This window comes from Ahaetulla prasina, chromosome 2, assembly GCF_028640845.1.
Source record: "Ahaetulla prasina isolate Xishuangbanna chromosome 2, ASM2864084v1, whole genome shotgun sequence".
NCBI lineage: Eukaryota > Metazoa > Chordata > Lepidosauria > Squamata > Colubridae > Ahaetulla > Ahaetulla prasina.
In genome coordinates this window covers 302,968,636-302,995,274 of record NC_080540.1, presented here as the reverse complement: position 1 = coordinate 302,995,274, position 26,639 = coordinate 302,968,636, and the positions used below count along the sequence as shown (strand labels likewise).

Sequence of the window (26,639 nt, the reverse complement as noted above, 5' to 3'; positions counted from 1 at the left end):
GGTATTTTTCTGAAAAGGTCTTGCGGCCTCCTGACCAGAGCAGGGCCATGAGATCCTGGGGCCTGGCAGGTTTTGCTAAAAATTGTGGCGTTGTCCTTTGCTTGTTGGGACCTTCTGCACAGAACCCAGGACTAAGTATAGAGAGTCCTCGTCTTATGGCCGTAATTGTTTTGGGGAATTTCTCCCCAGAACCTAGCATTGGGTAAGTCCTTGACTTATGTCCACAATTTGGCACCAGAATGTCCTTTGCTGAGCGGTCTTTAAGTGAGTTGTGCCTGATTTTACCACCTTTTTTGTGCTGCAGTCTTTAAGTGAACCACTGCGGTTGTTAAGTGAATCACATGGCTGTTAAGTGAATCCAGCTTCTCTTCTCCTTGACAAAAGCCCCCTGGGAATAGCATTTATGGGACAGCCCCCTCCTCCCAGGACAAGGCAATCATCTTAAAACACTCAACATTTGATCAGATGCTGGTGGGGGCGCTCTTCTGGTCCTAAGTGTGAGGACTGGTCATGAGTTTCAGCACCGCCATAGCTCTGAAGAGTTGCTAAGTGGATGGTCATGTGTCGAGGACTATCTATCATGTGGGAAATTAACACCCTCGAGCTGTCGTTAAGGGGCAACCGGCAGCCTGTAAGAGATTTGGGTATTTTGCTGGGTGGGCATTTGTTTCTCCAGTTGTCGTTTTTTCCATCCTTTCTTCCTTCCCTTTTTCTCCCTCCCTCCCTCCCTGTGTCATTGCTTGAGCTAAGAATAAAGCTTAAAAGCTCTTTGTCTCTGGATCCAGAAGAACCAATGGGGCGCCTCATCCCTGCCCTGGCAGATGGCAGAACGGCTGCACCCGCTGTCCCAAACCCCCCAATACCCCCAAAGACTGAGAAGCAGAGAGGCCTCTTTTTGGGGGGGTGGGATGGGGGAGAGAGAGGAGGAGGAGGAGGTTTAGGTTTAGGTTTAGGTTTAGGTTTATTAGATTTCTATACCGCCCTTCTCCCGAAGGACTCAGGGCGGTTCACAGCCAGCATAAAAACAGAATTCACAATAGTCATAAACAAATTGAAAACAATATAAAAATCTAACTAAATTTTGGCTAACAAGTAAGAATCTTTAAAATCAAATAATAAAACCCCAATTAAAAAACAACACATTACACATTAGGCCAGCCCCGCGCGATGAAATAAAAGGGTCTTGAGCTCGCGTCGGAAGGTCCGGAGGTCAGGGAGTGATCGTAACCCTGGAGGAAGCTCGTTCCAGAGGGTAGGAGCCCCCACAGAGAAGGCCCTCCCCCTGGGGGTCGCCAGCCGACATTGTTTGGCTGACAGCACCCTGAGGAGGCCCTCCCTATGGGAGCGCACAGGTCGATGGGAGGCTACCGGTGGCGGCAGGCGGTCCCGTAAGTACCCCGGTCCTAAGCCATGGAGCGCTTTAAAGGTGGTAACCAACACCTTGAATTGCACCCGGAGGACCACCGGCAATCAGTGCAATCTGCGCAGGAGAGGTGTTATATGGGAGCCACTCGTGGCTCCCTCTATCACCCGCGCAGCCGCATTCTGGACCAGTTGGAGCCTCCGGGTGCCCTTCAAAGGGATCCCCATGTAGAGAGCGCTACAGTAGGAGGAGGAAGAGCACTGACCACTCACCTTGCTGGCTGTGCTTCTGAGCGTAGACTATCACCATGGCGGCGAACACCATACAGCAGGCTGCGGGCACGGGGGAAGCCATCTGGGGAGACAAAGAGACACGGAAGCCGGGGGTCAGTGGAGGAGGAGCCTAGTGGGCACAGCGGAGGGGAGAAGGGCAGGAGGAGGAAAGAGGGGCACCACGGCCATCCCCAGGGTGGATGTGGACCATGGAGCGACAGGGAAGGGCTAGGCAAAGGAGGATGGGCCTTTTTCCTCTTCAGAGAAGGATTCCGGTCCTTGTGAAAAATGCAGAAGCAGGGGGACACCCACCCCCAGGCGGGCAGATAGGAAAGATGCTGCAACTTCCTTCCTTCCTTCCTTCCTTCCTTCCTTCCTTCCTTCCTTCCTTCCTTCCTTCCTTCCCTTCTTCCTTCATTTGTGTTGTAAATGTTGTACCTCAATGAAGGTATCTTTTATGTACACTGAGAGCTTATGCACCAAGACAAATTCCTTGTGTGTCCAATCACACTTGGCCAATAAAAAATTCTATTCTATTCTATTCTATTCTATTCTATTCTATTCTATTCTATTCTATTCTATTCTATTCTATTCTATTCTTTTCTATTTTCCTCCCTCCCCCCCTTTCCTTCCCTCCTTCCCTTCCCTGTCTTCCTTCTTCATTTTTCTCCCTCCCTCCCTCCCTCCCTTTTCCTTGCCTCCTCCCTCCCTCTCTCCTCACCGTGGTGCCTTGGGGCAGCTAATAAGAAATTAAAACCAGAAAGCAGCTCTAATTAAAAGAAGAGATTGCAATCAGTATCAATCAATGAACCCGTGTCAAGGGTCCAGCGAGATCATTCATCTGGAATCCATAAGAAACAGAGAGAGCCAACCAGGGTCATCTAAAAGGGTTGGCCGGAGGGGCAACCAGGTTTTGGTCTTTCTGAGAGTCCAAGTGGAGCCGGTCTGAAGCATCCAGATCATTTTGGGGGTGGGGGGGTAGGATGCTGACCCGCGAGGCAACCGCCAGGGCACAGGCGGTGGCTGACCTTTGAGTTGCAGACCAAAAGGTCCCAGTTGTGTATCTTGAGTCACATAATGGGCTCAGTTCGAATCCTGGGCATGGGATACAAGCCACAGTCTTATTCCCATGCATCATTAAATTGTTACACAAATGATATGAATCATGTTATCGGCCTCCTGCCAAATCTTGCAACACGCAGGGGCTCATAATAATAAAACACAGAAAGAAAATAGCATAAATCAAGAAAAAACAGTGTACCCAGTAATGATGAATATACAGTGCTAATAATTCCAGGTGCCCATTCAACCCTGGGCAACACCAGCCACAAACCTGAAAAATAATCCCTTCTCCAATCTTCACCCTACGGGACAAGAGTTGAGCTAGTCTACCTTCTACCGCAGGATTCCTCAAGGTTGCCCACTTCAACGTGGGTGGACTTCCACTCCCAGAATGCCCCAGCCAGCATGTCTGGACTTCCACTCTCAGAATTCTGCTGGCTGGAATTCCTCCCATCTTAGTATTTGGAGGTCTAGTTGAGTCAACCATGGCAAGTTTGAGATGGGTGGACTTCAACTCCCAGGATTCTGCTGGCTGGGATCCCCATCTCAGTATTTGTAGGTCAATGGTCCTCAACCATGGCTACTTTAAGATGAGTGGACTTCAACTCCTAGAATGCCCCAGCCAGCAAGCCTGGCTGGGGCATTCTGGGAGTTGAAGTCCACACATCTTAAAGTGGCCAACATTGAGGAACACAAATCAACATTGAGGAGCACGAATCAAGAAGAGGGCCGTGAAAATATTTACAGATCCCTCACATCCTGGACATAAACTGTTTCAACTCCTACCCTCAAAATGACGCTATAGAGCACTGCACATCAGAACAACTAGACACAAGAACAGTTTTTCCCCGAAGGCCATCTGTTGTGTCTTGCCCGCTCTCACAGCAGCCGGGGCCTTCTTATCTGCTCCCGAACACGGAGGAATGTATGCCTCCTGGCCCCAGTCCTGGCTCCATGCCCAGACAAGCTGAAGAGGAGGGGGCACCTCCAGGTCCCAGTCCTGGCTCCATGCCCAGACAAGCTGAAGAGGAGGGGGCACCTCCCGGTCCCAGCCCTGGCTCCATGCCCAAGCAGGCTGCAGAGGAGGGAGCATCCCCTGGCCCCAGCCCTGGCTCCATGCCCAGGCAAACGGAGCAGCTAGACCCCTCCCCCTCCTCCACAGCATGTGAGCCTGAGGAAAGTTTATTTCCAACAGCTGCTGATTGGAGTGACCCTCGCATCAGAAGACTGGATAGGCGGAGGCAACAGAAGGAAGGGAGGGGCAGGCCTTAATGAGTGCTGAGTCATGGAGCCACACCCCATGGCCTATATAAAGGACCTGCTTTCTGGCAGTCTCTGAGTCAGGCAAAAGTCGAACTTATCTTGCTGAAGTCACTTACTGGTCTCCTGCCTGCTCTGCGGACTTTGCTAGGACTTTGGGCAGAGCTGCAGAGGCAAGCCTGATTCGGATTTCCCTGACCCAGCCATCAGCGGAGGAGTGGGACACGACACTAACCAAGGAGAAGACCAACCTGGAACTAAGGAGAAGTTTCCTAACAGTGAGAACAATTGGAACAACTTGTCTCCAGAAGTTGTGGGTGCTCCAACATTTTTAACGAAGAGATTGGACAACCATTTGACTTAAAGGACACAGGGTCTCCTGCCTGAGCAGGGGGTTGGACTAGAAGACCTCCGAGATCCCTTCCAACTCTGCTTCTTCTGTGACACTTTGGGAGGAGATGTTCCAAGAGACACAATCCACCTTTTTTTAAGCCTCACCTCCATGGCCAGGTGGGTAGTGGGCATTATTCTGGAAGAAACAAGAGGACCTGGGGCCACACAAAGAGAGCACAGCTGTTCATTATCTGCTGGGGATTTGATTGAGGGACATAAATCAAAGAAACATCTGGATAGGCAGGAGCCTGTAGGAGAAATGAGGGGATGGATCTTTGCATTATTGAAAGGTGTTTTTTTTTCCTGATGGACTGACTCAACATCTCCCTGGCTAGAGTGCTCAAGGGCGTCTGGGGAAGACGAGAAAGTAGACCAGGGGTCTCCAACCTCGGCCACTTTAAGACGTCTGGACTTCCACTCCCAGAATTCTCTGGCCAGCCATGCTGTTTTGTATGTGTACACACACAGAACGCACAAAAACTAGGCCGAGCTTCAATCACATCATCCTGGCTACCTTTGATTTTGTTCGCTGCACCCTGGTGTGCATATTTCTTGCTTAGACAGGCCTACCTGGGAGAGATGGCAGATTCAGTTCCAGACCGCTGCAATAAAACAAATATCGCTATAAAGTCAGTCACACACATTTTGGGGTTTCCTGGTGCATATAAAAGTTACACTTACGCTGTCCTGTAGTCTATTAAAGGTGTAGAAGCATTACATGTGATGCAAAAATGTACATACCTTAATTAAAAGAAAAACTACTTTACTGTTAAAAAGCTACTAAGCTGATGTTTCAAGGGGTTGTAAGTTGTAACCTTCTGGCTGGTGGAATTTCTTGTAAAAAATGCAATATCTGCAAAGCACAATAAAACTAGGTGGATCTGTATTAAGAAGAGAATTTGGGACTCTGCAGGAACCACTTCCGATTCCTGCAATGAAAGCCACCAGTGACCCACTTAAAGTACCACAAGGTACTTGTTTCTTCTCCCGACTGCTATTTAGTGTCCACACCAAAGCCGTGTGTGTGGTCAGGGAGACTTTTAGAGAGAGGCTTCATCAATCCATTTGGGAGACTGCGTCCAGTTTTGGTTGCCATGATATAAAAAAAGATGTTGAGACGCCGGAAAGAGTGCAGAGAAGAGCAACAAAGATAGTTAGGAAGCTGGAGGCTGAAACATACAAAGAACGGTTGCAGGAACTGGGTATGCCTAGTTTAATGAAAAGAAGGACTAGGGGAGACATGTTAGCAGTGTTCCAATATCTCAGGGGCTGCCACAAAGAAGAGAGGCTCCACCTCTTCTCCAAAGCACCTGAAGGCAGGACAAGAAACAACGGATGGAAACTAATCAAGGAGAGAAGCAACTTAGAAACAAAGAGATTGGAATAATTACCAAGTGCCTTCAGAAATTGCGAGTGCTCCATCACTGGAGGCTTTTAAAGAAGAGATTAATAATAATAATAATAATAATAATAATAATAATAATAATAATAATAATAATAATAATAATAATAATAATAATAATAATAATATTTTAATTTGTATACCGCCCTTCTCCCGAAGGACTCAGGGCAGTGAACAACCAAGTAAAATACAACCACGGACAAATACAATATTAAAAATAGCCCTTAAAAAACGTATTCAATTTGTCAAAAAAATTTAAAATACAAATTACACCCATAAAATTACAGAAATTTAAAACCCAATTAAATTAAATTAAAATTTTAAAATCAAGCCAGTCCAGCCATACGAAATAAATAGGTTTTAAGTTCGCGGCGAAAGGTCCTAAGGTTAGGCAATTTTCGGAGTACAGGGGGAAGCTCGTTCCACAGGGTAGGAGCCCCCACAGAGAAGGCCCTCCCTCTGGGGGCCACCAGTCGACATTGTTTGGCTGACGGCACCCTAAGGAGTCCCTCTCTGTGGGAATGCACTGGGCGCTGGGAGATAGAAGACGGCAGTAGACGGTCCCATAAGTAACCCGGTCCTAAGCCATGGAGCGCTTTGAAGGTGGTAACCAATACCTTGAAGCGCATCCGGAAGACAACAGGTAGCCAGTGCAGTCTGCGCAGGATAGGTGTTACGTGGGAGCTCCGACCCGCTCCCTCAATAACCCGCGCAGCCGCATTCTGGACTAGCTGAAGTCTCCGGGTGCTCTTCAAGGGGAGCCCCATGTAGAGAGCATTGCAGTAGTCCAAGATTGAACAACCTTTTGTCTGGAATGGTATAGGATCTCCTGCTTGAGCAGGGGGTTGGACTAGAAGACCTCCAAGGTCCCTTCCAACTCAGTTATTGTGTTACTCTGTTATAATCTCCTTCCGAACAGGGAGTCCTTGAATTATGAGCTTGCCCATTATGGTCGTAAGTCATAATGGTCTTAAAACCGGTTGATCATTTGAACCACCCAATTTAATGTTGTTTTTTGCAGCCGCTGTTAGTGCAAGCAGGGTGTTAGTTAAGCAAATACAGCAGTCATAAGTGTGAATCCACTGTTTGCTATGGGCTTGACTTTGCTGAAAAGCTAAAATAAGGGCTGGTTTTCAGCAGAACTACCATAAAACGTGGTCATGTGACTTCAGGGTGCTGCAAAAGACACTAAAGGTTGCCTTTTTTCAAGAGGCAATCGGACTTTGTGGTTTTTCTTTGAAGATGTTTCGCTTCTCATCCAAGAAGCTTCTTCAGCTCTGACCTTGTAACTTCAGCTCTGAGTCACAAGTCCCTTTTTTTCAGGTAGGATGTAATTTCAGTCATTAAAAGTAACTGGCTGTAAGTTGAGAACAGCCTGTACTCTGTTCTACCTCTCCTTTAAGGCTCCATCCACGAAGCACGTTAAAAATAGAGCAATTTTATTTGTGGGTGGGTGATTCTCTGGGATGGAAATGGGGGGGGGCTTGCCTAGTGTCCCTCCCTCCCCCCAAATTTGTGTAGCCTGAGGATACTGCAAAAGATGCCAAGGTTGTTGGAGGTTCAAAGGATCTTGATGGTCAAGAGCAGCTATGGGCAACGTTGGGTTGTTGGTTCTTCTTCTTTTAGATCTAGTGACCTGCAGCATCCTCTACACTCGTCTATCATCAGCACAGTTGTGCTGATATAACACAAAAAAGTTGTTTGATTGTAGCAGGACAAAAATCAAATAAATAAATAACACAATGAGGAAAGATTCATAACAGCTCAGCAAAGACTAGGGGACCGTAGAAGGTGCCATAAATCACAGGACTGAGGCAGCTGAAGTACCACACTTCACACACTGGCAATCTTACATTTACACAATAGTAAAGCATCTGAAGGCAAGGCAAGAAATAACAGATGGAAACTTGTCAAAAAGAGTTCCAGCCAATCTAGAACTAAGAGAAAATTCCAAATAGTGAGCATGATAAATCATTGGAACGGATTGGCTCCAGAAGTTGTAGGTGCTCCGTCATGGGGAATTTTCAAAAAGAGACTCGACAAACATTTGTCTGGAATAGTAGAGCTCAATAGCTTGAGTAGGAGATTGGACTAGAAGACCTCCAAGGTCCCTTCCAGACATTCTGTTCCGTTCCGTTCCGTTCCATTCTGTTCCGTTCCATTCTATTAACATACACTGAATGGTTGCAGGAACTGGGCATAGCTAGTCTAATGAAGAGAAGGACCAGGGGAGACAGGATAGCAGCATTCCAATATTTGAGGGGCTGCCACAGAGAGGAGGAAGGGGGTCAACCTGTTTTCCAAAGCACCCGAAGGCCAGACAAGGAAGAATGGATGGAAACTGATCAAGAGATTCAACCTGGAAATAAGGAGAAATTTCCTGACAGTGAGAACAATCCACCCATGGAACCGAAGTTGCCTTCAGAGATTGTGGGAGCTTCATCCCTGGAAGCTTTCAAGAAGAGGCTGGGCTGCTGTCGGTCAGAAATGCTGTATGCCACTTGTGATGTAGGGTCTCCTGCTTGGGTGGGGGGTTGGACTAGATGACCTACAAGGTCCCTTCCAAGTCTGTTAATCTGTTAATGTTCTACATGTTTAGAGTTTTGTCCTTGTGGTTTTGCTCAAGATGCCCGACTGATGCAGAGTCTACCATCCTGTTTGCTAAGAGAGACACCTGGCCAGGAGCATCTTTGCAGCATCTGTGCCAGCTGCCAATTAATGCACGAGCCAATTCTTTTCTGTTTTTAAACATAAATTCCAACGTCTTAAATAAAGCGCAAAGGAAACAGGAGGCATAACACTAAAAACAAGAAGGGAAAAAAAGGAAGAAAGAGAAAGGAGAGAAGCCTAGCAAACAATGGAGTTTTTAAATCTGCATTAAACCTTGAACCAGCCAGAACAGCATTGATCAGCCTTCTGATTATGCAGAAAGCGAACACGCATCATTGATCCCGGATTGTAAATCAGTTTGGCATGGTTTTTCCACAGTAATCCCCCCCCCCCGGGCCACCATGCTGGCTCAATAGATCAATAGTTTTTCATAGACTGTTAGATTCCAAATTTTAGGTATATAATTCAGAATCACATTTGCATTCTCTAAACTGCATTACGTTCCCTCAAAACTATATCAATTGATTTAGGAATATTAAATGGAAACAGGAGGACAGTGAGTCAAACACTTCTGCAAATTTTAAGCTTCAAATACACTGTAATGAAGTTGGAAGGAGAACCTTTCTACATATATTCTCTCAGGTTTCCAATAAAGACGAAAACAAATCTTTTCTTAATCTCCTCTTAATGTCACAAACATATTCCTTAATCCTGAGCTGTTTATGATGAGGTATTTCACCTCCTTAATCTCAAATTCTTGCAAATAACTAACATTTTAACTCTCAAGATTCTTCTACAAAGTATTTTAGATGGTCGGTGAAAATATATATATTCTTTTGAGAGCAGGCATCGGAATTTCACTTTTTAAATATGTGCCAGTGTGTTCACAGAAAAAAAATAAAAATAAAGGTTGTAACTTATCATCTCATCTCATGTCTTCAATATTTAATTCTCTATTAGAAGAAATACCCAAGGACAAAATTCAAAACTTTATTTTTGATATTAAAAATTGCCAGCAACTTGGGACCTTATTCTTCGTCACTTCAGACCTGATGGATTATTATTTATTTTGTTAGATTTGGAGACCAACCAGCCAGCCACATGACTCTGGGGTGGCTTACATCTGAAGACAGGAAACAATAAAATAGAAAAAAAATGTACCTCTGGACAAAAACACAACCCACAAAAAACCCCTCAAAAAATGACCATCAGGGCCTCAGCAGTGACTCCACCGATGGCCTGTGAGCTAAAACAGGTCTTCCAGGATCAAGCACAGGGTGGAAAAAACACGAATCTTTGGGAAGGAAAATTTTTCCAGAAGATGGGAACCATGACAGAGAAGATGACTTAGAAAATGAAAACCATCAGGGAGGTCACCCAACCGGAGTTTCTTAGTGTTTTCTTGAATGTGTCTCTCTTCCCATCCAAGAAGCTTCTTCAGTTCTGAAGAAGTGAAGAAGCTTCTTGGATGAGAAGCAAAACGTTTTCAAAGAAAACACCAAGAAAGTCCAGGTGCCTTTTGAAAAAAAACAAAAGCACCTTTGGGACAACCATGGCCTGGATGATGACTGAGAATCTCCACCGACTTCATCGGGGTTCATCCCTGCTCCCTCTGACTCAAACGGCAGAGGGACAACTAGTGAAGTTGTGTGGGTGTCATGTCACTCAGAGCAGACTCTGGATGCCCACCTAAATGCTGGCTTCAGGCATTAGCCAACTATGAAGCTTTGGAGGTTGACCCCCTGGAAGCAACCATCTGGGGCAGCCACCAGGATGACCAGATGACCAGCCAACTGCTGACCCTAAGCCTCTTTCAGGTTGAGTGAAAACTCCTTTGTGGTCTGTAGGAAAGGGGAATGGTCCACAAACGGTCCATCTGATAGATAGATGGACAGAAGCTAAGCTGAGGTGAGGCAGAAGCCAGGAAGTCCTACACCAGGGCCAGTGAGAACCATGATGTCAACCGTGAACAAGGAACAACCAAGGCTAACAAGAGAAGGACCAAGTCTCCATTGGCTTGCAAAGGCAGCAGAGAAGAGTCCAGAATTTAAATGAGTCTTTTTTCAAATACGGCCTTTTTAAGATGGACTTTGGCTCCCAGAATTCCCCAGACTAGAGAATTCTGGGAATGAATAATAGAATAACAGAGTTGGAAGGGACTTTGTAGGTCATCTAGTCCAACCCCCAACCACCCAAGCAGGAGACCTTACACCATTTCTGACAAATGGCAGTCCAGTCTCTTCTTGAAAGCCTCCAGGAATGAAGCTCCCTCAACTCCTGAAGGCAAGTCCTTCCGCTGATTAGAATAACAGAGTTGGAAGGGACCTTGGAGATCATCTAATCCAACCCCACACCCAAGCAGGAGATCCTACACCATTTCTGACAAATGGCAGTCCAGCCTCTTCTTGAAAGCTTCCAGTGAGGAAGCTCCCACAACTTCCAAAGGCAACTTCTGTTCCACGGGTTGATTGCTCTCACTGTCAGGAAATTTCTCCTTATTTCTAGATTAAATCTCCCCTTGTTCAGTTTCCATCCATTATTCCTTGTCCTGCCCTCAAGTGCTTTGAAGAATAGGTTGACCCCCTTCCTCCTCCCTGTGGCAGCCCCTCAAATATTGGAAGATGCTCTCATGTCTCCCCTGGTCCTTCTCTTCACTAGACTAGCCAGGCCCAGTTCCTGCAACCGTTCTTTGAAGACGATACCTCTTAAAAAGGCCAAGTTTGAAAACACTGGTTTAATCCCTAGCACAATATTTCTTAACCGTGGTTACTTTAATATACACCCATGGAATCTGACTCCCAGAATTCCCCAGACAGCAAATTGGAAAAGCAAGCTGGCTGGTGAATTCTGGGAGTTGAAGCGCACACATCTTATAGGGGCCAAGTTTGAAAAACACTGATTTAAACCTTATTGCAGTTTTTCAACCCTGGCCATTCTAATATACATTCATGGATTTCAACTCCTGGAATTCCCCAGCTGGGGAAAGAAGCTGGTTGGGGAATTCTGGGAGTTGAAGTCCATACATCTTAAAGCTGCCATGGTTGGGAAACTGTAGAGTATAAGCCTCGCTTTCTGGGTGCTGCACTAGATAAATCATCTGGGTAGATAAAACCTCCTTCTTTTCTTCAATAAAGAAACTAATTTAGCTCAATCAAATCTGTGAGCCGCCAGCAGAGTAAGCCAAGTCTTGAATAAGGGATTAAGTGTCTGGAGAAGGGAGATTCACAGCCACGGCTAGTGTGCAGCCTGGCATCACCCACACCTGATGGGGTTCCCCCCCAGCCCCCGCATCAACACTTTCATCCATAAAGACATTTGTCTCGATGAAAGCAATCTGTTGCTATGGAAGAAGAAATCCCACTTCATTCTAAGAGGCTGGTCGGCCCTTAAAAAAACAGGCTTCCATTCTAGGATGCGATTTCCTAGCCACTCAAGCAGAATGGCAGGAGAAAAACTGATTCAGAATAACAGAATAACAGGGTTGCAAGGGACCTTGGAGGTCTTCTAGTCCAGCCCCCTACTCAAGCAGGAGACCTACACCGTTACGGACAAATGGTTGTCCAATCTCTTCTTATGAACCTCCAGTGTTGGAGCACCCACAACTTCTGGAGGCAAGTAGTTCCACTGGTTAATTGTCCTCACTGTCAGGAAATTTCTCCTTAGTTCTAAGTTGCTTCTCTCCTTGATTAGTTTCCATCCGTTGCTTCTTGTCCTGCCTTCAGGTGCTTTGGAGAATAGCTTGACCCCCTCTTCTTTGGGGCTGTCCCTCAAATACTGGAAGATAGTATCCTGTCTCCCCTGGTCCTTCTCTTCACTAGACTAGCCAGGCCCAACTTCTGCAACCGTTCTTCAGATGTTTTAGCCTTCGGTCCCCTAATCCTCTTCGTTGCTCTTCTCTGCACTTTTTCTAGAATCTCAACATCTTTTTTTATACTGTGGCAATCAAAACTGGATGCCGCATTCACAACATTTGGAACATAATATTCCAAATGTTCCAACAATATTCCAACTTGGCTACGTGCAAAAGGTCTTCGCCAGGCACCCTCCCCATCCCCCACTCCGAAACTCTACCCCCACCCCCATCCCCCGGCCTGCTGCCACTCGGAAACCCACGTTTCCCAAACACCCAACGCCTCCGTTGCTTTGATTGAAAATGTCACCTCCCTTTGGCGAAGCAGCTGAAATGAAACACCTCACGTCTAAATGTTTTACTTCCTGTCAATTTGTAGCACTTTAAATTGCTTTTACTGGCTCGTTTTAAAAATAATCTTCCCGACTTATTCAGAATAAAGCGGTTGGCATAATTGCAAGCCCAAATACAAGAGACAGGAGTCCCACAGATACAGACGGAGGGTGTTTTAAGACATGCTGGCAAAAGGCTGGAACGGAGCACTCAAAATCAGTTAAAACAGCACCCATTCCAATTCATATACAGAAAAAGGAGAACAGTCTGGACTAGAAGGAGGAGTTAAATGTGTCATAAATTTGGCATCCTTGCATTGCCACAAGAGACCAAAGTCCAGCCTTCCTTCAATTCCATTGACCCTTATCTACAGTAGATCAATTTAATTTTGATTGTTATTTGACTAGATACTTGTGTAGTTTTGTTGTTAAGTTGCTAAGTCATGTCCGAATCTTAACAACCTATGGGCTCCACCGTGCCAGGCTCCCTATCCTGCACTGTCTCCTGGAGTTTGCCCAAATCCATGCTGGTTGTGTTGATGACCCTATCTAATCATCTCGTCCTCTGCTGTCCCCTTCTCCTCCCCCCGCCCCTTCCATCTTTCACAACATCGGGGTCTTCTCCAAGGAATCCTCTCTTCTCATGGGGGCGGGGGTTAAGTATTTGAGCTTCAGCTTCAGGATCTGTCCTTCCAAAGGGTTGATTTCCTTTAGGATCGATTGATTGGATCTCCTTGCAGCCCAAGGGACCCTCAGGGGTCTCCCCCAGCACAATTCCAGAGCCTTCTTGTACATCCGTAGCAGTAATAAACTCTAGAGTGCTTTGAACTCAATGGAAGCTCCTGGTTATTTGCACCTTGAAGTCCTTGACTTCCAAACATTTGTTTAGGGACTTCTTTCATCCCCATGATCACGTGATCAAAATTCAGACGCTTGGCAACTGACTTGTACTTATGACAGTTGTAATGTCCTGAGGTTACGTGATCCCCTTTTGCAACCTTCCGACGAGCAAAGTCAACGAGGAAATGAGATTCACTTAACAGCCTTGTGACTAACCAAACCACTGCAGTGATTCACTTAGCAACTCCGGCAAGAAAGGTTGTAAAATGGGATGAAATCCATTGAACAAATGTCTCGCTTAGTGACAGAAACATTGGGCTCCATTGCGGTTGTAACTCAAGGACCACCTGTATGTGTTTTGGCAATGCATCCGCAAGAAGAAAAGCAGGCACAGAGAGGGCCAAGAACCCAACCGTGGGTCTATAAGGGGTGGGCCTAGGGCTGGCGTCTCCATGGGGTGCTGGGGGACCCCTGGCCTTTTGCTGGTGAGTTTGGGGGGGGGCTTCTGAAGGACTGGATGTACAAACTGAAGAAAGAAAAGTGGAAAGCCGAGAAGCCGAGAAAATGACTGCTGAGAAGTCTTTAATCATCGTCTACCGCTTGCCTGTGATCAAAGCTCTAGAAGAGAATGGATCACGCTCCTAAAAATAGAAGCTCTTCCCTTCATCCCAGCACGAGGGGCTGCGGGTTGCTGAGATTCACGGACGAAGTGTCACAATTTTACATTTGGAACCCTGGGTGATCAATATACAGATTAGCAGAGTTGGAAGGGACCTTGTAGAACATCTAGTCCAGTGATGGACCTGCCGTTGTGTGCCAAAAGCGGGGGGAGGGGAAATGTGGCGGGATCGCATGTGCGCATGCCCATACCTATAATTCAATGTGCCCTACTTGCCTGCGCATGCGCGTGCAACCTCCCTGGGTGACCCCCGCTTTTGGCACGCGATATCACGGTGGGCCCGGTAGATCCGTTTTTCACTCTTCCCAGGCTCCAGAGCCTTTCTAGGAGCCTGGGGAGGGCGAAAACAGTCTTCCCCACCCCTCCCGGAGGCCTGTTTCCTGACTTCCGGTGGGCCCGGAAGGCCTTAAAATCAGCTGGCCGGTGAGCACATGCACACTGCAGCTGAGGTAGGGCAACACTCACATGCCCACCGAAATGGCTCCATGTGCCACCTGTGGCACGTGTACCATAGGTTCACCATCATGGATCTAGTCCAACGCCCTGCCCAAGCAGGAGACCCTACACCATTACTGACAGATGGCAGTCCAGTCTCTTCTTGAAAGCCTCCAGGGATGAAGCTCCCATGACTTCTGAAGGCAACTCCTGTTCCATCGGTTGATTGTTCTCACTGTCAGAAAGTTCCTCCTCATTTCTAGGTTGAATCTCTCCTTGGTCAATTTCCATCCATTATTCCTTGTCTGGCCTTTGGGTGCTTTGGAAAATAGTTTGACCCCCTTCCTCCACTCTGTGGCAGCCCCTCATGTATTGGAAGATGCTATCCTGTCTCCCCTGGTCCTTCTCTTCACTAGACTAGCCAGGCCTGGTTCCTGCAACCGTTCAGCTATACGTGGTTCTCAAAGTATGACCACAATGGAGCCCAAAATGTCCACTGCTAAGCAAGACCATTGTTAAGTGAATTTTTGCCCCATTTTATGACCTTTCTCGCCGTAGTTATTAAGTGAATCATTGCAGTTGATAAGTGAATCTGGCTTCCCCAATGACATGGCTTTTGAGAAGGCCACAAAAGGCGAATCCATGACCCCAGGACACCGCAACTGTCATAAAAGTGGCTGAGTGGCTCAGACTGCTAAGACAGTCTGTTATTAACACAGCTGCTTGCAATTACTGCAGGTTCAAGTCCCACCAGGCCCAAGGTTGACTCAGCCTTCCATCCTTTATAAGGTAGGTAAAATGAGGACCCAGATTGTTGGGGGGGCAATAAAAGTTGACTTTGTATATAATATACGAAGGGATGAAGACTATTGCTTAACATAGTGTAAGCCGCCCTGAGTCTTCGGAGAAGGGCGGGATACAAATGCAAATTTAAAAAAAAGTGAGTCAGTTCCCAAGTGTCTGAATTTTGATCTTGTGTAATGAGGGGGATGTTGTGATGCTCATAAGTGTGAAAAATGGTCATGTCATTTTTTTCACTGCTGTTGTGAACCTTGGTCACTAAATGAACAGCTGTAAGTCAAGGAGCAGCTGTGCAAAAATAGATAAGGACCCAGATGCTCACCAGTTATGCAGACAAAACTGAACTGCTCTACACAACATGTAAAGAAAGTCTGATTCAGAAAACTCAAGATAGCCATAGCCCTTAGACTTATAGACCGCTTCGCAGGACTTACAGCCCTCTCTAAGCGGTTTACAGAGCCAGCCTCTTGCCCCCAACAATCTGGGTCCCCAAGATGGTGGCAACAATGATGCCACAAACAGATGGAGCTTTGACTGCCCCCATCCTAGTCCATGACGTGGCCACCATCTTTCCTCCTCCCCAGATACCAGGGGTCCCGTCCTCTTTCCAGCGACCCCTCCCCTGGAACTGCATCAGAGGACGGGAGATGTGGTTGTGTGGTGTAACCACTGGCTCAAGGTGAGGAGGGAGGGGGTCCCAAGACATTTAGGCTCAGAGTCTTTTTTTGGGAGGAAACATTTGAGGTCGGGTGTACATAAGCCGTTTCCCGAAGGAAAGCAGATTGTCTGGTGCGATTCTTGTAATATAGACGATCAGCAATAAAGACACCTACATGAGCCATTCTCGGAGCTCTTCTGGGGGTCAGGGGGCAGTCACAAGTGGGGATTTGAGCCAAATATCGGAGTCTGACCCCGGCTGACAAGCTGGAGAAGCACCCATCCATCGGTCAAGCATTTCTGCCGCCAGTGCGCCATTTCCTGTTAGATCCAAAGAAAGCCAATTCCCTGATTTAAAACTCACCAGCTGACACCTGAGAACGTGAAAGTTCAATTAGGGACGGTGGCAGCCAAGGGAGCCTCGTGGCAGCACAGAAAAGCCACACGCAGCGGCTACAACTGAAATGGCTTCAACAGAAGAGAATTTTTGTAGCTGAAGGTTGAACTGGGAGGGGTCCTAGGTGCTCTCTGAGCTTGGTGCTTTTCTTGCAGATGTTTTATGAACCAACTAGGGGACATCAACAATGTTAGAAGGGAGTGGGGTTTGTGGGGGGAAGAGGAGGAGGAGGACGACTGTAGAGTCCATAGGGCTTTCTGAGCTTGGTTGTTTTCTTGCAGACATTTCATGAGCCAACCAATTGCATGGGTGCAATTCAAGGTTTGGTAACCACCTTTAAAGCGCTCCATGGCTTAGGGCCGGGCTATTTACAGGACCGCCTGCTGCCACCGATAGCCTCCCATCGACCTGTGCGCTCCCACAGGGAGGGTCTCCTCAGGGTGCCGTCAGCCAAACAATGTCGGCTGGCGACCCCCAGGGGGAGGGCCTTCTCTGTGGGGGCACCTACCCTCTGGAACGAGCTTCCTCCGGGGTTACGATCACTCCCCGACCTCCGGACCTTCCGACGCAAGCTCAAGACCCTTTTATTTCATCGCGCGGGGCTGGCCTAATGTGTTATGGTTTTTAATTGGGGTTTTACTATTGTTTTTTAATAGTTTTAATGTTTAGCCAAATTTGAATTAGATTTTTATAGTGTTTTTTAATCTATTTATGTATATTGTTTTACGTTCGCTGTAAACCGTCCTGAGTCCTTCGGGAGAAGGGCGGTATAGAAATTTAATAAACTAAACTAACTAAACTAAACTAGGTAACATCATCAGTGCTGGGAGGGAGGGAGGGAGGGAGGAGGAGAAGAATTATGGGGTCCTTGGTGCTCTCTGACTTTGGTGGGGGTTTTTTTGCAGATGTTTCATTACCCAACTGGGGAATATCAACAGAGCTTTGGATGAGCAGGTGGACACCTGATAGAAGCAATGCACAGCTGGAGGACCAGACTCTGCCCCAGAAGATACAATGGACCTTTGGAACCCACCAACCAACCAAGTCCCTTGCAGAAAGTAATGCAATAATAAAGCCAGCAAGAGGCAGACCGGTACACGTCTGCCTTGCATGGTCCAAATTGTAGCTAAGTGGCCTTTCTTGAGTCGTCTTGCAAGCCTGCCTCGCTCTCTTCCGAACTGTTGGCTGAACCGTTTCCAAGGTTGACCTCGCAGCTGCCTCCGCTCTTCAGCCTGGGGTCTCTCCCGGTTCCTTCCCACCAGGGAGAAGGGGGCTTTCCCCTCAGGTCAGGTGCTGCTGCTCAACAGACCTGTCTCCCCAAACTTGCTTTGGTGAGGCAAGCTGGACGTGCACTGAGGCTTTATGGATGTGTCCATTTGAGCCCTTGCAGATGTCCTAGGCAAGCAAAGGCCATGCTGGCTGGGAATTATGGGAGGGGAAGTCCAACACATCTGGGGAACATTGAGGAAGGCTGCGTTTCTTCCAAAGTTTCATCACTTGTCAACAAAGCTCCTAGGTCCTGTTGTGTATTAATCCAAGTATTAATGGCCAATAATTACTTCAACCGTTGGAGCGATTCTGAGAAACTGGGACAAAATGATCTGGATTTGCTCGAGCGCCTGAAACGCCCCCCTGTCTGCTGATCGTGTTTTGGCCTCGGGAGTGTCCCTCAAGCTCTCTGCAAAAACTCTTTGGCTCTGAATTCAGGACAGAAAGCAAAGCTGGAGGAAACCCTGTTCTTCCTTGAAGACATTTAGCTTCTCGTCGAAGAAGCTTTTTCAGTTCTGATAAAGTACCCAATGATCCAAGGGATGAAGAGGCAGCAGGACCCGTAGTTCTGACCCAGCAGGACCTCGCGTTCAGATGAAAGAAACTGGACAAAGAGGAATTCTCCTCCTGCTCTCCAAACTCTGAGAACAGGTCCCCCCAAAGGTGTGGATCGAAAAGAGATTGAGACCAGATAAAAGTAAGCCTTACTTTGTACAGGTTATCTTTAAGCTGTGGGAATTCATTGCCACATGATGTGGAGGTGGTGACACTGACGCAGGTGGCTTTGGAAAGAGATTGGATGAGTTCATGGGGGGGGGGGGTGTCAGGCTTATCAAAAGTTAAATGTTATCTCCAGGAGGCAGGCACCTGCCTCCAAATCCCAGTTGCATTGGGGTGGGCGAAGCAATGTCCCCACAGACACCTGACTGGAAGACTATAAAGGTAAAACCCAAAGGTGCTTTTTCAGGAGGCAACTGGATGTTCTTGTTTTTCCTTCTTTGAAGATGTTTCTCTTCTCATCCAAGAAGCTTCTTCAGCTCTGATATGATAGTGGGGAATGGAAGGATTTATATGCCTTGCAGACAGCTGGTCATTTGCATCCCTTTAAAATCCTTCCATTCTCCACTGTCCAGTCAGAGCTGAAGAAGCTTCTTGGATGAGAAACAAAACGTCTTCAAAGAAAAAACAAGGAAGTCCAGTTGCCTCCTGAAAAAGCACCTTTGGGACAACCAGGACCTGGAGGACTGAGAATCTCTACTGTTGTGACTGTTGTGACTACCCAAGTAGGTAGTAATAAACTTAGTCCATGGAAAAACAAACTTGATTTGAACAGTTGGGAATTTACTTCATTCCCAGCGTTGTTCAACTCAAAGTAAAACAAATGCCTCCCAACACAAATTCCTCAGTTATCTCGCAAACCTTGGTCCAATTAGGCAAACTGCCAAAGGCCCTTCCTGGCAAACATCCAGAAGCCACAAAAACAGAGACGTACACAAAGCAGAGGACGAAGCAGAAGACACAGCTACAATGTTGTTTTCCGGCAAAGCTCGAATGCCGGTGCTGGTCCATTTTAAGCCTTATGGGAGGGGCCAATCATCTCTTAGCCTTACTCCCGAGTTGTCCTCTCTGCTTGAGCTGCTCATGCCTTCTGGCAGCTCTTCTCATACGTGCATTAGGAACAGGCTCCTCCTGTTCCTCTGCCTCACTACTATCAGTCTCTGGAGGCTCTGGAGTCCGCACCTCACTTCCCGATGGCCCTGGCCTCACCTCCGCCTCATCGCTATCTGACTCTGTTGCCAGCTCTGTAGGCTTCTGATGGACCACAACTTCTACAGACTATAAAGGTGAAACTTTCCCTTGTCCAGTCATGTCCAACACTCAGGGGTGTGTGTGTGCTCATCTCCGTTTTTTAGCCGAGGGAGCCAGTGATGTCCGAAGATCCTTCTATGGTCATGATTATATGTCAAGGTGCATGGAATGCTGTTACTTTCCCACTGAAGTTGTACCTGTTGATCTACTTGCATTTGCATGCTTTCAAACTGCTAAGTAGGCAGGAGTTGGTGCGAGTAACGGGAGCTCACCCAGTCTCCCGGTGCTCGGGTCTCAAACCCAGTGTCAGGACCACCATTCTGCTGTGCCAGCCATGCTTCACCAGTTGCCAGTCTGCCATATGCAATAGGGAGGAGGGAACTGCAGGGAGGTGAGAGGTTGGGATAACGGGAGTCGAAACTACTCTTTGCGCCGTTTCCATGACAGCCACTGGCCGTTCCAAAGTCATGCCATGGAATGCAACACCCTCCAGTCCGCCAAGCCAGGGACTGTTACCAAAACAATTCATTTGAATGTAACTGGACAGTTGGAGGTAAGCAGGGGGGAAGGTGGGAAGAACGGAAGAGTTAATCAGATGCTTTGGGCCTGAAAACTTTAGATCCGGCTTTGCTTCTTTGTAACACCTGGCTTTAGTATAGTGCACTTTCATTAACAACAGATCTAACTGACAGTTGGGACAGCTGACACCAGGACTGTTAGCTCTTTACCTGCTGAGCCGCCTTGGAAAACTATTGGATGAACAGAAATAAGCCTCATCTTGACCGCAAAGGGCTCCGCGGGAGTTCTAATACCAGGATGCTCAAGATGGATTTTAATTGGTGCTTCCATTTTCAGGCTTTGATTAAGTTTTTTTCTCCTGAAGGACAACTGCAAAATCTTGTCAGAGGGGCACATTCTACAAGACATGGATTAAAAAAACAACAACCCAAAAACTTCCAATTTATTTAGCTTTATTCCTAAATCTCATTTTTATTCAGAGGTATCTAAGCCAACCTCAAATGCAATTCATATAAGCAGAACAGCAATAAAGCAGCAGCATTGGGCAACGGTATCTAACGATCAAAGCTGGCAAATTGAATGCAAATTCTGAAATTCAAATCCACTTTTTTGCATCTCTGTGTTTTTCATTTTTGAGGAAAACTTAAAAAAACAAACAAATAGGAACTATTGGATTGATGCTGTTAGGGTAGTTAAATTATTTTATTGCTCTTCCGCTTTGAATGGCACTGCACTGCATCTTTAACTTGAAGTTCTGGATGAGGAAGGAAGGAAGGAAGGAAGGAGGGAGGGAGATGAGAGGGAGAAAGAAGGAAAAGTCAAGAAAGTAAAGCGATGGAGGGGAAGGAAGGAGATTGGGGTGGGGAGGGAGAGAGGGAGGAAGGAGAGGGAAATTTCCTGACAATTAATCAGTAGAACAAAAGTTGGCTCCAGAAGTTGTGGCTGCTCCATTACTAGAGGTTTTTAAGCAGCGAATGGAAAAACCATTTTGTCTGAAACGGTACAGGGTCTCCTGCTTGAGCAGGGGACTGGACTAGAAGACCTTCAGGGTCCCTTCCAATGCTCTGTTCAAGTGGTGTCTCTCGATGACCTTGCGGATGAGGGATTTCTGCCTGTTGCTTAAGAGCTCCTTCAAGTCAGAGACCAGAGGCTGAAAGAGCGCTGAGCATCTCCAGTTTAATTAGCCGAACGCCAGAAGCCTAAGTTGATTAGCATATGCAAGGTAAGTGCCTCCCCCCTTTGCGGGGGTGCCCAGATGGTGCCCATAACTTGGCCAACCTTGGGTGACCTTGGCAAGTGCCACAGAAGGGGAGCATCTGCAGAGGCACCAAGGGTGGGACTGGGAAGCGGGGAAGAACCGGAGGAGACAGTAAAAGGCTTCCAAAACTCATCTAGGCTGAAGTCCCACTCGGCTCGGAAAATTTGGCAGGTCAGCAGCGTTTCTTCCTGAGCAACAAACGATGATAATTCCAACAGCCAGATGCCTGTTAGAAGCATCCTAAAGAGGCTGGACCTCAAGGTTAAAGATCTCTTTATAGGCACTGGGACAGGATTCACTTTAAATGCCCAGGTTAGAATAGAATAGAATAGAATAGAATAGAATAGAATTTTTATTGGCCAAGTGTGATTGGACACACAAGGAATTTGTCTTGGTGCATATGCTCTCAGTGTACATAAAAGAAAAGATACGTTCATCAAGGTTAGGACAAGGAGTGAGCCAGACCACATGACCCACCGAACTGGGAGGGGAATATCAGCACTGGAAGATGCCCACGTCACACCTGGGAGTTAGCCTACCTGGTTCAGTACTCCTGATGGAAGTTGATGGAGACTCAGCCAGGAGGAAGAAAAGCAGGAAGAGGAAGGGGAAGAGGAATAGAAGGAGGGAGAACAGACAGAGGAGAAAAAAAAAGGAAGAGGAGGAGGAAGACAAGGAGGTGGAAAAGGAGGAAAAGAAGGAGGAAGGAGGAAGAAGAGGAGAAGCAGGAAGAGGAAGGGGAAGAGGAAGAGAAGGAAGAAAATGAGGAGGAAAAAGAGGAAGAAGAGTAGTAGTAGTAGGAAGACAAGGGGTGAAGCAGGAGAAAGAGGAAAAGAAGGAGAAGGAAGGAAGAAGAGGAGGAGGAGGAAGAGGGAAGGGAGGAGGAAGAGAAGGAAGAGGAGACGGAAGAACATGAGGAGGACAAGGAGAAAGAGGAAGAGTAGAAAGAGGAGGAAGACAAGGAGGTGGAGCAGGAGGAGGAGGAGGAGGAGGGGAAGGAAAAGGAGGAGGAGGAGGGGCAGGAGGAGCAGGAAGAGGGAAGGGAGGAGGAAGAGAAGGAAGAATAGGAAGGGGAGGGCAATGAGTAGAAAGAGGAAGAAGAAGAGTAGAAAGATGAGGAAGACAAGGAGAGGTGGAGGAGGAGGAGGAGGAGGGGAAGAGGTGGGGAGGTGATCAGATCAGTGAGAGGCATGAGCTAACGTCTGCCAGGCAGCTTCAGCCTTCTTCAAAATCAAAATCAAATCAAATTAAAGAGACTCAATTCGGGTGAAACCTAACTACCATGATATCCTTCTGAATTTCTCTGGGAGAAAAGTTACAACTGCCCCGTGGGATTTCTTCCCAGCCTAAACGCAGCTCAAAGCTATAATAGAAATAGAGCATTATGGAATTGGGAGGAGCCCTTTGGAGGTGAAGGCTTAGCTCTCTTGAACCAAAACCAGGCCAGCTTGGCCGAAAGCAACCAAGACCAAGGTTCAGCTAGATTTGCAACCTTGGCCCCTTTAAGAACGGCGGACTTCAACTCCCAGAATTCCCCAGCCAATTGAAGTCCACCCCTCTTAAAGGGTCCAAGGTTGAGAAACACAAGACCTCTGAAGATTGAAAGAGGGGGGTCCCAGCCAGCAGAGTGCTGGGAGTTGGAGTCCACCCATCTTCAAGTTCTGAAAGTTGAGAAACTCTGCCCTAGACACATAAAGCATCTGTTCCCCTTCTTAGACTTATACTAAGAAGCTGAACAAACACTAGTATATACTATAGTAACAGCCCAGGGTGCTGCTCTCTTTCCATTTAAAAGAGAAAAAAAGCAAGCCAAGAATATGGAATGAATTTACAAAGCAGTAAAATGCTGTTGTTTATTAACTTAATAAGCTTTGCTGAAAAGTGCATCTAAATACGGGTGGCATATAAGGGGAACCTCCTTCCTCCTTTCCCCAGGCACAAATTTTAATGTAGGAGCTGCCAAGACCCAGGTAAGCCTAGCTATGCCTTGCCCCAAACCCTGCTATTTACAATTAAAGTCAAACTGGGTGTATCCCTTAAATTCTTACTGTATTAAAACTGAAGCAGTGAAATAGTGACTGGGTTTGTAGTCTTACACACAGATCAGGGAGTAAGCTTTCTTGGGAATCCTAAGGCTGGAAGGGACCTTGGAGGTCTTCTAGTCCAACCCTCTGCCTGAGGAAGGAGTTCTTATACTATCCTGGACAAATAGTTGTCCAGTCTTTTCCTGAAAGCCTCCAGTGACGGAGGACCCACAGCTCCAGAAAGGAAGTCTACTTTAATGAAAAGAAGGACCAGGGAGTGACATGATAGCTATAATAATAATAATATCAGAATTGGAAGGGACCTTGGAGGTCTTCTAGTCCAACCCCCTGCCCAGGCAGGAAACCCTACTGTCTTTCAATATCTCAGGAGTTGCCACAAAGAAGAAGGAGTCAAGCTATTCTCCAAAGCCCCTGAAGGCAAGACAAGAAGCAACGGATGGAAACTGATCAAGGAGAGAAGCAACCAAGAACTAAGGAGGAATTTCCTGACAGTGAGAACAATTAACCGGTGGAACGACTTGCCTCCAGAAGTTGTGGCTGTTCCACCACTGGAACTTTTCAATAGGAGATTAGACAACCATTTGTCTGAAATGGTATGGGATCTCTTGCCTGAGCAGGGGTTGGACTAGAAGACCTCCAAGGTGCCTTTTCAACTCTTATTATTCCATTATTCTGTTAAGCTATTCCACTGATTAAGGGTTCTCATCATCAGAAAATTTCTCCTTAGTTCTAGCTGGACCTCTCTTGGATAATCTTTCACCCACCGCTTCTTATCTTCTTATCCTGCCCTCAGGTGGAATGGAGAATAAATGGACTCCTTCTTCCCTTCAAGTATTGGAAGAGAAGGGAGGGAGGGAGGGAGGCAGAATTAGGCAGAATAGGCTAGAAGGGACCTGGGAGGTCTTCTACTCCAACCCAAAGGCAGGAATCCTTCTACCATCTGGACAAATAGTTGTCCAATCTTTTCTTGAAGCCCCACAACTGCAGGAGGCCAGCTGTCCCATCCCTTGATCATCCTCACTGCCAAGAATTCCCAGGTTGGATCCCCCTCTGAGGAGCTTCCACCCGCTGCTTCTTCTCCCGCCCTTTGGTGCCACGGAGAATAAGTTGAGCCCCTCTTTTTAGTGGCAGCCTCTCAAATCTTGGCCAATGCTATGAGATCTCCCCTAGACCTTACCTCCTCCTGGCTTCCAGGTTGAATTTCTTTCTGAAAACTGAAGCAAACATGAGGAACTGGCAGGATAAGTGTGGTGGGTGCCTGGTACCTGGTCCTCCGCCTGCTCTGGCATCCCAGGCATAGCGCACAGCTTTGTTTCCGTCTGGAGGGAAAGCAATTAGTGTCTCTCTTGAGGCTGGAAAGGCCCTTTGGAAAGGCAGCCTGGACGACGGAGAGGCTGCATTGGGCAGGGCTTCAAAGGCCTCCAAGCCCACCATGCGCACGGAGCTCAAGAGTTGCATTAGCTGAGAGGTGGCAAGTGACCATCTCTCTCTCTCTCTCTCCCTCCCTCCCTCTCTCTCAAAGACTGCAGGGACAAAAGCAAGTGTTTCCCTGCACGTTGGGCAAAAGCCCGATGACAACCGTTGATCTGCAAATGCGATTTAAAAAGTCCAGATCACCTGGCTGCTTCCGAGTCTAAGAATGACGAATTCCCCCACACACCCCGTGGAGCTCAGGAAAACCACTTCCCGGTTCTGGAGGCTGCAGGAGTCAAAGGAAACCTTTTGGGTTAGCAGGCAGGGGAGAGAGTGCCAAGGCTGCTGGTCAGCAGACGGCCTGGAAGGATTCAGGCATCACCAGACTCTCCATGTTCTCCAAGAAGAAGAAAGGGATACGGCCATTTCCTCCCTTCCTTCCCCCCTCCTTTTCATTTCCTCTCTCCTTCCATCTCTCTCCTTCTTTCCTCCCATCTCCTTCTTTTCTTCCTTCCCCTTTCTTATCTCTTGTCTTTTGTCTCCCTTCTCTCCTCCCTCCCTCCCCCTCCCTTTTCCTTCCTTCCTTCCTTCCTTCCTTCCTTCCTTCCTTCCTTCCTTCCTTCCTTCCTTCCTTCCTTCCTTCCTTCCTTCCTTCCTGATGGGAGAAATAACTGCCACGTCTGGTTCTGGCTTGACAGAGGAGCAGGTGATACCCTCCTCTTCTCTTCCCTCTTTCCACGGCCTCTTTCCTTCCGTAGCCCAATGGCCGCCATTTCCCAAAGTCAGCCACCTCCTCGAGACCCCTGGAACCCAAGCCAGCCCTGGGCCGATCAAGACACAAGCAAAGACAAGAACTCTCAGTCCCTCTTCACCTGAAGAGCAAAGGCTCTGGGCAGGCTCAGAAGGCCAGCTACCCCCACGGAAGGGACTCTGCCAAGCTAAGAAATGCCAACCCTCTGCCGGGATAATTGGATCCTGGCTTGTTCCGCATCTGGTAGTTATGAGACAGGAGTGGGTGAGTTGCACTTGGTTCTTCTTCCAGGAAGAACTTCAGGGTATGGACAACTCCCACATTTTTTTTTCATAGACAGGAATGAAAGAATTTAAGAAAACCAAAGTTGATATTATTCACCCTTCCACTGAGATAAACAAGAAACCGGACCCCTTTCTTAAATAAAGCAGGAGTGGTGAATGCAATGAACTGGAGGTCTCTTCTGAATTCTCAAGCACAGGGAGAGACACACAAGCCGCTGAGTATTTTTGCAGCAAGTGACTGTGCCAACAGCCAGCCCTCCTCCCTCTGCGCTGAGCCTTCCTCCCGTGTCAACTCTCAACCTCCACAGAAAAGCAGCCCCTTGGAGAGGCTGCAGGAGGCCACGAGACCAGCTGGCTGCAGCCTACAAAAGAGGCAACCTCCCAATTTGCTGAAAGATCCCGAGGAGGAGGAGGACAGCTCCTGAATCCGGAAGTGCCCATCCCCTTGTCCTGCTGCCAAAAGACACAGCCTCGAACCCATGTGGTGAAGACCAGCCAAGCTGCTGAAGATCTGACAGCAGGAGGGCAGAAGAAATGCCTGTTGTTACTTGAGCAAGCAAGGAAAATGACCTGACTTTACAGAATTCTAAAATACCAGAGTTGGGACCTCGGAAGTTTTCTGCTCCAAGTAGAAGTAGGAGACCTACCTCCAAGGTCTTCTACTCTTCAAGCAGGAGACACTCTCCTATTCAGACAAATGGCTCTCCAGTCTCTTCTTAAAAACTAGGCGTAGGGACAATCACCTGCCAGGTTCTCTTATCTTCACAACCAGAAATGTAGAATAACACAAGTGGAAAGGACCTTGGAGATCTTCTAGTCCAACCCCCTGCTCAAGCAGCAACCTTTCTGGACAAGGGTCTGTCCAATCTCTTCTTGAAAACCTCCAGTGATGGAGCACTTACAACTTCTGGAGGCAAGTTGTTCCACTGGTTAATTGT

General features: G+C 47.3%; 1 protein-coding gene across 2 annotated transcripts in view; it reads right to left on the bottom strand.

Annotated features, from left to right (window-relative positions):
- CNTFR (ciliary neurotrophic factor receptor) overlaps positions 1 to 26,639 on the bottom strand; it is a 343,463-nt gene that overhangs the window by 159,149 nt on the left and 157,675 nt on the right. For both annotated transcript variants that reach the window (XM_058172426.1, XM_058172427.1), the window contains one exon: positions 1,636 to 1,717. In XM_058172426.1, the coding sequence (XP_058028409.1) occupies positions 1,636 to 1,717 (82 nt within the window). The remainder of the gene's footprint in view (positions 1 to 1,635; positions 1,718 to 26,639) is intronic.